Below are 13,560 nucleotides of genomic sequence, written 5' to 3' on the forward strand. Positions count from 1 at the left end.
AATCATTCAACTTGTTTTTATTATTGCTTGTAAGCCGCTCTGAGCCCGGCCTTTGGCTGGGGAGGGCGGCGTATAAATAAAAATTATTATTATTATTATTATTATTATTCCCCTCAGCAAATTTAAAAAGCCTTGAGCCTGAAGTGGAACTCAATGGCGCGCGCGCACACACATACACACACACATCTAATTGGGGTTTTTTATGTTTGCTTCTCCCCGCCCCCGTTTTTTGCTGTTTGTGTGTTAGTTGTAAGCTGCCTAGAGTCCCTTATCAAGGGAAAAGGCAAGGTATAAATAATAGCAACAACAATAATTCCCTGTGCTTTTATATTTTCTTCAATTTTAAATTTTGTTGCATTTTTCTTTAAACCACTTTTAGCTTAGGAAACACAATATATGTTCGGGGGGACGGGACAAACAAGTGCAAGGCTCTATTGAACAAAAACACAAAGAAGGTACCAGGTTCAATTCTGGCATCTCTAGGTAGAGCTGGGACATAAACCTCTGTCTGAAGTCTTCAAAAGCCAACAGCATAGACACCAGTGAGCTAGATGGACCAAAGGCCTGATTCGGTATAATGCAATTTCCTAGGCTTCTAGGAGGGGACCATTCCTCAGGTACCCCATACTAGCCTGCCTTTCCTCTGTGCCAAAGTCATCGCAGGGCAGCACTGACTGGGATGAGAGAGATGGTCTGGTGCAGGGGTGGGGAATCCTTTGCAGCCACATTCCCTTTGAGGCAACATTCCAAGAACCACATGCCAGTGGTGGGCAAGACCAGAACAACACAAGAGGCATAACCCACAGGGCAAGCCTTGGTTACAGTGTGTGGTTAGTCTGGAGAGAGCAAAACCATAAGACCAGGTTTTCAGAACACATTAAGCCAAGCAATGGCTCTATATTGCAACAGAATGACTAAGGAGGAGCAAAGTACCCTTGATTTCTTCTCCTAGAGCCCACATGCTTGCGCATTCGTGCTAAGCTATGGTTTGGTTTATTGTGAAATGCAAAGCAGGTCAATGTTTAAAATGGAATACTTCTCTTCTGAAAGCAGCTGAATGCAAGACATTTAGGCTACAGTCCTGTACCCAGTCACACACAGAGGTCATTACTAACACAGGATTTACATGTGCATAGCTATGCAAAGCAGTACACCCTATTCCAAAGAGCTTTAGATCACAGATATCAATTACACAACAGAATTAAGTGAACAGAGACAAGTGCATAGTAAACAAAAGCTTACATTTAATGCAATGGGATCAAGATTAAAATCCCAAACATCTCCTACGGAGTCATCCAATGCATCTTCAATTCGCTTCAGCTGGGAAGTGTATGCCTCTAGAAATTTCCCATAATTCTTCAACTGTACTCCAACATGAATTTCTAAAAATAAATTGTATTCCATTAGGACAGGTTATTTGTTATCATGGTCATTAAACTAAAATTTCCTAAACCTTCAACAGAAACAATCTATATCACAGGTGGCCAACTTGCAGCCCTCCAAAAGTTGCGGAACTACAGCTCCCACAATTCCTCATCATTAGCCATGCTGGCTGGGGCAGACAGGTGTTAAGTCCAACAGCACCTGGTAGACCAAAAGTTGCCCCCCCCCCGACCTAGATAAATAACCTGTTGTTCAAGTGAATGTCGTGTGTGTGCCTTTTTTGTTGTTGTTTTTTATAAAAAATATCTATTTCCACAATACGCGATTTTATTGGCGTTTTACTTACAATCTGTTTATGCAAGTTTAACCTCATACAAGGGACCTATTTGTCCAAAACAGAAATATTTTAAACGAGACAAAGTCTACATAATGTTACACAAATGTTTGAATCATGTATTTATGTAAAAGGGTAAAGGTAAAGTCCAGTCGCAGATGACTCTGGGGTTGTGGCACTCATCTCGCTTTACAGGCTGCTGACAGTTTTTCCAGGTCATGTGGCCAGCATGCCTAAGCCGCTTTTGGCTAACGGAACACCGAAACCAGAGCAGTGCACGGAAACACCGTTTACCTTCCCGCCTGAGTGGTACCTATTTATCTACTTGCACTTTTTGGCGTGCTTTCAAACTGCTAGGTTGGCAGGAGCTGGGACCGAGCAACGGGAGCTCACCCTGTCACGGGGATTCAAACCCCACCTTCTGATCAGCAAGCCCAAGAGGCTCAGTGTAGACCACTGTAACTAGTCACACCTATTTTTCCATGAATATTTTCAGTACTATACTAACAACAATATGCAACATCACTAATATTAGCAGCCATGGAATTGAATCAATGTTAACTCCAACTTTTTAAAAGGAATCAATAGTGTGACCAGGATATTAAAGGTCTGTTAAGCTAGGAGTACAGCTAAATGAGTGGAAAGTTATTACTCAAGCTAGAATTTTTAAAACTATTAAAAACAAGACTTGTTGAGGAAGAAGCACTGTAGTTACTACAAACAGAATTCATGTTTCATCAACCTTCTAAAAATTATGAGTGTCAGCAAACACCTAGAGGAGCAATCTGGCACACATTAAAAAATATTTGACCAAGCCCCCAAAGGTTTCTAAGTAATCTTAGAGGTCATGAGCTAAGGCAAACAGATTCTCTTAGACACCAACTGAAGAACAGGAAGCAGAGGATATGGAGAAACAGTCAGTTTTCACAATTGAGGGAAGTAACCATTAGGGTCCACTGTTTTAAAACTACTATTAATTAATTTATAATTAACTGTAGTGAGTGTCAACTGTAGCAGTGTTAGCCAGGTTTGTAGATGATACAAACTGATTAAGAATATGGTAAGTGAAGAACTCCAAGAAGCTCCCCTCAAACTGGATGAATGAGCAACAAATACGTAAATGAGATTTACTGTAAGTACAAAGGAACTGGGGGTGGGGGTGGGGGAAGCAAAATCTCAACTTCATAACTGATAGGCACAGTCATTGAATGTTCTGTCCAGGAAATGGTTGTGAAGGACAGCTCCAGGAAAAAATAAACTCAATGTGCAGTAGCAGTGAGGAAAGTAAATTCTATGCTAGGTGGATAGAGAAATCTTTCTCATAACATTAGAACCCAGGCTCACCAATAAATCTGATTAGCATCAGACTCGAAAGAAAGAAAAGAAAAGACTTCTCCACACAGTGAATGGTAAGATTACTGAATTTGCTGCCACAAAGACATGGTGATGGCTACTGGTTTTAATGGTTTCAAAAGTGATGAACCAGCTTAACATATTTCATGTTCAGAGGCAGTGTGTCTCTGGGACAGTGGTGCTGTTGCCTTCATGCTCTCTGGTTGTAGATTTCAAAGACTAGGTGGATCATTGAGCTGATCCAGTAGGTCTGATCTAACATTGCCATTTTCCAGATCTACAAGCTGTATGTTAGCTAAGGATTCTCGAAACAACAACTTTGAAATGGGCTTTTTGCTTATAGGAGCTCCGTGCTTTGGAGCAGATCTATTTTCTTCATTTAAAGCAAAGCAGGAAACTGTTTTCCTTTCCCACACAGTCAACTAAACATGGTTGCTTATAATAAAGCTTTATTCAGTTTCTCTTAGCAGAAGCCACGAAACTAGAACAGAGCAATATTTGCAAAGTTAAATAATGCATTGTTAGCATCTTTACATTTAGCAACAACAACATAAAAACTGAAAGTAGTATACAGTGACATATTGATGCAAATGCACACCAATTTCCTATATTGCAATAAATGAATGAATAAATAAGCGGTAGCAGTCAACTTTAAAAGGACAATTTATAGCCAAAATATTGTTGAAACTTAAGACTGTGCTCAATCCAAAGGTAATTTTAACTCTCAGCCTGTGTTCACAACATAGCAGTCTTATCAATGTTAAAAGATTTTACACTTAACAGTCATAATCCAGAGTTGATGATAGCATATACCAGTACACCTGGATTTTTACTCCATTTTTGCTAATACAGTTTCTGGCACTAAACCATCAACTGCTTTTAAATACTATGAGTGAAAAGCAGCAGATTTGTTTAAAACTGGCAGCTACAATATTGTAAAAGAAGCAAAAACTTTGAAAATTTATAGGGCACATATGTAAGTAAAAATGTAAGGCAATTAAAATACAAGCAAAAATTCCAAAAGCTTCTAAAAAATACCCTTAACAATAATAAAACCATTAATAAAATACACACAATCACAATCTGTAAGGCTCACAAAATATTCCCGAATTGTCAGTCTCACAAAATCTTCCAACACCCACAAGACAAAGATAATGCAAAGACCACTAACCCACTGCTGGGTTTCTGATAAGAAATTTCTCCTAATGCTCAGCTGAAATCCACCCTCCTCTAACTTAAGCCCATTAGATCTAGTCTTCCTCTCTGAGGAAGCAAAGAACAAACCTAAGGTCTCTGCAAATACCTGGACAACACAGAAGAGAGCCAGAAGTCCTCTTTCGCAGTTTCTTCAACTTTTTTCTCATAACGCTTGTTTTCCAAACCCCTGACCACCCTCATTTGAACTTGTTCAAAAAGTAAGACACCCAGAGCAAGACACGATACTCCAGGCGACATTAGACTAGTGCAGAATAAAGCAGAGCCATTGCCTATTGCAACTTGGAAACCACAGTTCTACTAATACAGCCAAAAATTGCATTAGTCTTTCTTACACATCACAGTGCTGACTCATGTTCAGCTTGCAACAGACTACAATCCCAAGACATGGGATTGATCTCATGACGCTGAGCTACACATTCTTTGTGACATACTCCCCTTCCATGTCTTAGGCACGTCCTTTTTATTTTCAGCTGATTACTAAGCTTTTTTTGTGTAGCTACACTGACTTTTTTAATAGGTCTTCTATTTCTTTCTCTCATTTATGATTGTTCTTTAGTAATATCTAGTCATGGAATCCTACCTAGCATTTCTCTGAGCTTACTCAAATCAGCTTTCCTAAAATCCAAGTTACATTTTAAACTATATTCACCTTTGGCTTTCTATAAAATAACGGATTCCAGCATTACATAGTCAATTACACAAGAGTTCACACATGAGTTAAATATACTGTTCAGAAGCTATAATTTAAGACAATCAAAGGCATCATCCCACAAATGCAACGCAGGAAGTTTTAAATCAAATGATTTAGAGAATAAATATTTTTAACCAGCTTTATAAGATTGCTTTCATCTTGCTTTACTTATCAGCTAGCTTTCCTGACCCACCTGCAAGGTGATTTGAAAGGCACATGTTAAATGTCAAAGTTTTCCCGTTTTTTTGTTTCATCTAATTACTTCAGTATTCAAAACTGGAATGCTGTGTGAAAAACATTACTTTATAAACTTCTGTTGCATATGCCATAATGAGCAGGTAGACAGAATGTCAAGATGGGAAATTTAGTTTTTCCTTCAAAAAAATAGGCATTGGTATGCTATAGATCACTGTGACAAAAATGAATCTGTTCATGACATTCTCCGAGTAATGGTTGTGTATAAAGCATGATAATTCATTTCAAATTATGCATAGCATACTAATATGACGTGTACATGCAAGCGTGTGGAAGAACAATTTACATAAGGTTTAAATTTCAACACCATGAAATCATTGCCACATGCAATTATTATGGTGTTTTTTAAAATGAAGGTTGTGAAAACTAAGTGGAAAAGAGTGTCCAGTTTCTTCAAACTAAAGTGAAGAGAGTGAAAGCCACACACCACCCAACTAAATTATTTCAGCATGACTTAATTTTTCTGGCTAAAGAACAGTGTAGCTGCAAGAATAAAGCCTAACTGTATCTAAGAAGGAAGTACGTACTTAATGAGAAAGCAAACCACAAATTTGGGGAAGATTTGGAATGAAGTGGCTATTTTAGAAGAAAAAGGCGAAACAGAACCCCAAAGACACAGGCAAAGAGAAGGGAAAGTGTTATTACCATATTAACAAGGAAGCTGCTTGTCAGAAAGAGTGCAAAGCCTCAACTGAAAACCGGGAAGGGAACTTCCCAGAAATCAAGCTGCAGCCCAACACTCAGAACACAGAGGTTTCTTACTGCCAGCTGACCTACAGCATGTTACATTACAATAACCAATAGCTTTCCATATGGGACCTATCAATGGCCGCTTACCAGAATGGCTATGTTCTGCCTACACTGGAAATCACAAGTGGGAAAGTGCTATTTCACTTCAGTCCCGTTTGTGGGCTTCCCATAGGCATAAAGTGTGAGAATACTATGCTGGTCTAGGTGGGCTTTTGGTCTAATCCAGCAGGACTCTTGTTATGTTCTATATTAGACCCAATGTTGTTGAACCTGTGGTATGTACACAATCATTTGTTCAGTATTCATTTGAAATAATCTCCTTACCCCAGCTTCCATATTGACAATCACTTAAAAAAAGATAGATTCCCTATTTTACCCACAAAGATGCAATAAAACTCAGGGGAAATCTATCAAACTCTTGTCAGTTGAAAAACAAAGCAGATAAATGTTGGTGATTGTATGTATCTCCGCCACACAACAAATCTCGAATACAAGTGCCTGCTAATGTGGAAGAGTTTATTGTACATTACTGCTCCAGAGTAAACCAGAACTGCCACCACACTCCAGATTTATATTGACAACCATGATGCACAGAAAGAATTCCCTCTTAATTCAAACATGGAAACTTTTGAAGCACAGCGCAACTTGCAAGAAGGGTGGTTAAAGAGTTATAAAAAGGAGCTGAATTCTAGTCCCTTTCGCAATGCATGTTTATAGGCAGGAGGAGGACTTTAATCTGCATTATAGAACCAGAGGGTAGCATGGTAATTCCCAACAAATTAATTCAGGGGGAGGAAAGCATAATTGTTTATAGTAGAAAAAAGGCAACTATAAAATAATTACAAACATGTTAACTGTTACTCATACTGTATCAAACTATCCTCTGGACTGAGTTTCTAATTTAGACCATTAAGTCAAGTGGGAGGTGGTAATGGAACATGGCCGAAATGGTAAAACTGACAGCATGCAAAAAAAGAAAAAAGAAAGAAAGGGGGAGTTTCATCTTTGTTAATTACTGGAACCAGACTTTTAACAAGAAACAAGTTTTTAACAGTACAATCCCACTCATGCCTGCTCAGAAGTTACGATCCAGAAGACCTTTTCCACCCCATTTCGGGATAGAGACTCCTTCCTCTCAACCTGGCAGGAATTCGTGTGCTATTGATTTTTGGCCTCTGGGAAGAAAGGACGTGGTTTTTGTACAGGTAGTGATGATGACACCCTTGTACCCTTCTGCCACCTTGACCACGAGAAAATGGGTGGCTGAAGAGCGTGGCTGCCAAAGGAGCCAGCTTCCCAAAGAGGGAGCTTGAGGCTGCCTCTGGTCATCTCCCCACCCCCCAAAACCACCCCCACCCCCCCAAAAAAAGATGCACTAGGCTGCTGACAGGCAGGCAGGCTGGCTCTGGACAGAGCATGGCAGGCAAAAGGCCTCCCTCAGGGGTCAGTCGGGGCGGGGCGGAGAGGGAAAGGAGCTGCGGGGAGGGGGGGCCCTTTTCATGGGGGAGGCAGTTTTGACTGCGGGAGGGTGAGGGGGGAGCGGGATGTCCTCATGAGCAGAAGGACTCAACCCCCCCCCCCCGCCCTCCAAAATGGGGGGGGGCGGGCAACCCCGCTGCTGGGTCCCCTCAGAGAATGAGACACGCTTCCCGCCTCCCTCGCGCTTACTCTGGGAACCGTCGTCGAGGCGGTCGAACTCCCAGTCCGGCGAGAGGGTCTCCAGCGCCATGACGGACCCGCGCCCAGCGGCGGCGCCAGCAAGAGCAAGAGCAGCGGCAGCAGCAGACCTGCCCCTTCCCACCCGACTCCAAAGACACGGGACTTCCTGTCACGCCCGCGCGGCATGCTGGGAAATGGAGTCTCCGGAGCTCGGGGCGGGCGGGCCGACGGCCGCGGCGCTTGGGGCGGTTTAGAGGGGCGCCCAAACAGCGGCCCCTGCCGGGTGAAGCGGGCCTGGCAACCGGGGAGGGAAGCTCGTGACAGGCAGCGTTTAAGGACACGCCCGCACTGAAAACTGAAAGCAAATATATTCCGAGTTGCAGGGCGATCTTAGGAATGTCTACTTAGAATCAAGTCCTTGCAATCCTGGACCCATTCAGATGAGAGTTAAACCTAATGGTGTTTACTTCTGAATAGGTTCTGCTAGGCGAGTTGAGGCGACTGCCTCAGGTGGCAGGATTCAAAGAGGCAGCAGATTCTTCCTCCAGGGAATGCACTGCCTGCAGAGACCTGCACGCCTGCAATTGGTTCCTAGAAAGCCAGTTTGGTGTAGTGGTTACAGTGTTGGGCAAGAACCCAACACACCAAATCCCCATTCGGCCATGAAGCTCCATGGGTCACCTTGGGTCAGTCAATGCCTCTCAACTTGACCTACCTCACAGGGTTGTTGTGGGGACTAAATAAGGAGAGGGAGAGCCATGTACGCCATCTTGAGCTCATTGGAGGAAAAGCAGGGGATATAAATGCAATAAAATAAGAATCTACTCTTCTCCCATTGATTTAAATAAAGCCAATACAATTTTCCATGGATTATGCCAGACTGAAACACCTGCTCTGGTGCTTCATATACGTAGGAGATCACCACAGATCAGAGTTTCCAACTGACATAGCATTTTGCTTCAGATCCAAAGCAGTCTCCTTTTGGTTTGTCTTCTGATACTTCAGATGCCTTTCCTGCCGGTTGTAATGTTTAACCTCATTCGTTGGCAAAAATGGATGAAATTGGCAAGCATCCCTTTCCTTGGGGATGAAACTTTCAGACAAATTGGTGTAGACTTGGACTAAAAGAAGCTCGCTCTGCCCCAACAGAGGGTTGTCCAATGCAAACACCACCCCACCTCCGCTGAACGAGAATAAGTTGCCACTGCTCCCTCCTTCTCCCCGGTGGAGTCACAGATCTTGAAGTGGAAGAGGCCAGAACTAAGGCTGGAGAGAGCACATCTCCTTACGGGAGCAAAAACCCTTTAGGATTCAGTTACGTTTTTTCCTTAGTATGAATTACTAAAGGAATGAGCATGCATGAGAGAGTAGAAATGTAAGGAACTTTCTCATTTCTTCTTTGTCCTGATTTGTCCCTTACCAGCACTGGCAAACAGTAATATGAGAGCAGTTCTAGTATGAAGTAGGAGGAATCCTGTATGTATTAGACATCAATACCCACATGATGTTGCTTCTGGTGAGTCAAAGCCAAGAGGCAGTTGGTGTTTATTTTCAAGTTGTCCGAGTTCACATGAGAAGCATCAAGTGAAACTGTGGATTGACACTTACGGCTTCATGGACAGATTGGCATCCAGTTATGTGGCTGCCAGTAACTAAGACAGAACTTAATATAGTTGCTGCCACTAATAGGAAAAGAAAAAAGACTCACTTGTTGCCTGAACACATGGAGGTTTGAGGAAAATGTTTCCTGAACTTGATTGTGGACCCACAAGGTCACATCCACATCATACATTGAAAGCCCTACTTTAACAGACATGACTTGCCTGGGGTACCTGCCACCCTCTTGCCACACTGGAGATATTCACTGTAGTTCAGGGGGCTGGCCATAGGCAATCATAACAACTCCAGACCTTGTGAGTCCACAATCAAGTATCAGAAGACAAACCAAAAGGAGGCTCTGCTTTGGATCTGAAGCAAAATGCTATGTCAGTTGGAAACTCTGATCTGTGGTGATCTCCTACGTATATGAAGCACCAGAGCAGGTGTTTCAGTCTGGCATAACCCATATGTATTGGTTTTATTTAAATCAATGGGAGAAGAGTAGATTCTTATTTTATTGCATTTATATCATTTTATGCATGCGGCAACAGCTGTGCGGATGTTATTAGCCCAAAGATGGAAAGAAGCAAGGATCCCGACTAGGGAACAATGGCAAGCCAAACTGTTGGATTATTCCAAAATGGCTAAACTATTTGGAAGACTCAGGAATCAAGAAGATAAAGATTTTTCAAAAAGAATGGCAAAAAATTATAACTTATTTAGGAGACCATTGTAAGCAAATTAAAATGTTAGCTGGACTTTAAAAACCACTTGTAAAGTAATGAACATTATGTATAATTAAGAAAAATGAAAATTATGGAAACTGCATTGATATGTAGATTTGGAAAAAGTAGTTATTGGGATCCATGTAAGGGATGGGGGGAAGTCAAGAGATTCAGATAATCTCACAAAAGGTTATATAGATAATTTGCTGTAAAATTGTATTTGTAAAAATCAATTAATTTTTTTTAAAAAAAGGCTTTAATCCTATACCCAGTTTTTAAAAGTACATTATAGGATTCCATTGTAAAGTTCCAGTGCTATTTAAACATACCTGGGGCTCAGCTGCAAATGAAACATTTTAAGCATGTTGTAAAGTGCATTATACAAATGTGACACTAGATGGCGATGCTAAGCTATGGCAAATTCAATATATATTTTTCAAAACTTTTTTAAAAAAAACTATTTTCACAATTTTTTTTATGTGTGTCTAGATTCCACCCTGGACTTAATCCTCATTGAACACAGCTGCATTTATTTCTGAGCAAACATGCATAGGATGAAGCAGCAGATCTGATTGATTTCAACAGGGCTAAAGTTCACCCCTTAGATCATAAGGCCTCTGCTGGGACCATCTCATTGCCCTGTTTTGCACTCATTGGGCAGATGGTTCATACTAAATAACTCTTGAATTCTGCTGGTGTTAGTTATAATTTTAAAATCAATCCTTTTTCCAGTACTCTCACAAGGTGGCACTATATCCTCAGCTACCAGGATTCTGCCCTTCATTTCTACTACTTTTGATTTCCTCTTAAAATGCTTTAGGATCTGGGAACCTGTGGCCCTCTAGAACAGGCACCCCCAAACTTGGCCCTCCAGCTGTTTTGGGACAACAACTCCCACCATCCCTAGGTAACAGGACCAATGGTCAGGGATGATGGGAATTGTAGTCCCAAAACAGCTGGAGGGCCGAGTTTGGGCCTGCCTACTCTAGAGGTGGCTGGGCTGTAACTCCCATCATCCCTGACCATTGGTCATGCTGACTGGGGCCGTTGGGAGTTGGAGTTGAAGAGTCACAGCTTCTTCGCCTCTGCCTGCATCTCACTAATGCTGGCCATGTGGCTTAATCTGCAGAGGAGAGTTCTCTGTTTAAAGGAGTCCTCTATTTGAAGGGGGGATGCAGGTGGCGCTGTGAGTTAAACCACAGAGCCTAGGACTTGCCAATCAGAAGGTCGGCGGTTCAAATCTCTGCGACTGGGTGAGCTCCCATTGCTCGGTCCCTGCTCCTGCCAACCTAGCAGTTCGAAAGCACATCAAAGTGCAAGTAGATAAATAGGTACTGCTCCGGCGGGAAGGTAAACGGCGTTTCCGTGTGCTGCTCTGGTTCGCCAGAAGCGGCTTAGTCATGCTGGCCACATGACCTGAAAGCTGTACGCCGGCCAATAAAGCAAGATGAGCGCCGCAACCCCAGAGTCGTCCACGACTGGACCTAATGGTCAGGGGTCCCTTTACCTTTACCTTTACTATTTGAAGGGAGAATAGGGTCCTTGAGCACTCCTGACATATGGTTGTCAAGCCTCTGCTTAAAGACCTTCAAAGAAGGAGACTCCACCACACTCCTTGGCAGCAAATTCCACTGTCGAACAGCTCTTACTGTCAGGAAGTTCTTCCTAATGTTTAGGTGGAATCTTCTTTCTTGTAGTTTGGATCCATTGCTCCATGTCCGCTTCTCTGGAGCAGCAGAAAACAACCTTTCTTCCTCCTCTATGCGACATCCTTTTATATATTTGAATAAAACCTATAACGGGCTAATACAATTCAGCATAGAAAAGGGTGCTGTAACTTCAATACTATACTAAATCTCAGGTCGTAGAAGCTTGCCTGAAGCTTGAGAGAGCTTAATATACCCTTTCTAATTCATGCAGCAATACGGATGGCAGCAAAATCAGTAATAAAAGACTCACCATTGCTTTTTGCAGAGAGCATGGGGGGTGTGGAGACACACCCTTTGGCAGTAATTCAATCCAACCATAGTTATTATCTTTTTAAGGTATCCTAAGCAGTCAAGCAGAAGCCCCCCCCCCCCCAAAAAAAAAAATCAAAACTAAAACATGAAAGGCTTCTTTCTTGTGAAAACTTGCTTCACAGCACAGTAAAACTTGAAAAACGGCTACAGAGGAACAAATCCTACTTCACTGGTTTGTAAAAAGATAAAAAGAGATAAGAACAATAAATCAGAATGTCTTAAACAGAACTCTACCTGAATTATAAATGTTTACAGGCAGAGTCTCAGAAATGGCTTCATGTGAGCAGGAAAGGGTCAAAACCAATACTAGAAAATAATCAACGGATAAGGAGGATTAGTAGCAGCAGTTTCAAATTTCACACAGCATTATGAAATTGATTAGCCATGCTGGTTAGGCCACCTGATTGTCGTTGGAAAATAGATAGTGGGATTTAAAATAAAAACAGGTAATTAATGGACCTAACTTAACCATGTTCATTAATATCAATGGGTCTATTCTGAGGGAAAATGTGGTTAACTACCACCCAGTTTCTCCTTCCTTTTGGGGCAAGGGGGGGGGGGGAAATCTAGCAATTAATGGCCACTTTTGAAATACATTTACACCTGCTGAGCAGAAAACATGAAATACGTGCCCAGTAAAAAGAACACTGTGACTTTCCCACATAAAGAATCCCTGCAGGGATGAGCGTAAGCTCAGTCTTTCATGAAACCACTTGCCTCCTACCTGATCCTGCAAGGCAGAAACAATTTATAAATCAGAGGTGTGCCGTTTATGTGTTAACGCTGCTGAGAGAGTTCTTTGAAATAAAATACCCCTATTTGACATCTTGTGGTGCTGAGATGTCCTGCTGTGAGAGAATTTTTCCTTAGTATATATTTTGTACTGGAGCTGTTAGATGGCCCTTAGATGACTTCCTGTCAGATTTTAGGATATCACAGCCCAACACAACAGGTTTCTTGAGACTGCAATTCCTTGGAAGCTCTTTAAAGAGATTTTTCAGTGGGAAAATAAATAACAATCAAGCGGTATATACATTTTATGGAATAAATTCAATGAAATAAAATGCAAAAGATGAGGAACTCGGTGGGCAAAACGAAGCACAGCCATTTTTACAATGGTACAATGATTCTTCCATAAATGACCGGGTCACACACATCAGGGAAAGCCTTATTAAAGAAAAATTTTGATAGCCACCTAAATATAAAAATGCAGGGCACTTGTCTCATTTCTGGGATTGTTAAATTGTTCTGAACTGTTTTTAATAGTATATTTATTTATTTATTTATTTATTTAATCAAACTTATATACCACTTTTTTATTCCAAGGAGCTCAAGGTGGTGTGCCTGGTTCTCCTCCTTCCCATTTCATCCTCACAACAAACATGTGAGGTGGGTTACGCTAAAAGATGGTGGCAGGCCCAAGTCCCAACTCTAACCATTACACCACACTGCCTCTTTTTGAATGTTATAGCCCACTCTGGTACCTGAGAGTGAAGGATGGGGAAATATAATAATTTCCATTGGTAACTGATTCAACACCTGTGAAGGCAGTGCACCCTGAAAGGCGGTTTA

At 41.7% G+C, this 13,560-nt stretch overlaps 1 protein-coding gene across 2 annotated transcripts in view; it reads right to left on the reverse strand.

Moving 5' to 3' along the window:
• Positions 1–7,895, reverse strand: part of WASHC4 (WASH complex subunit 4) — a 37,217-nt gene extending 29,322 nt beyond the window's left edge. The window contains exons 1-2 of one of the 2 annotated variants that reach the window (XM_083400197.1): positions 7,653–7,895; positions 1,243–1,382 (exon numbers count right to left, since the gene is read on the reverse strand). In XM_083400197.1, coding sequence (XP_083256323.1) covers positions 1,243–1,382; positions 7,653–7,713 — 201 coding nt within the window. In that variant the 5' untranslated portion in view covers positions 7,714–7,895. Of the gene's footprint in view, positions 1–1,242; positions 1,383–4,373; positions 4,524–7,652 lie in introns of those variants that run through there. The other variant, XM_083400198.1, reaches the window with a different exon arrangement.
• Positions 7,896–13,560: the final 5,665 nt, after the last annotated feature.

The sequence above is a fragment of the Podarcis tiliguerta genome, assembly GCF_965153285.1.
Source record: "Podarcis tiliguerta genome assembly, chromosome: 10".
Lineage (NCBI taxonomy): Eukaryota > Metazoa > Chordata > Lepidosauria > Squamata > Lacertidae > Podarcis > Podarcis tiliguerta.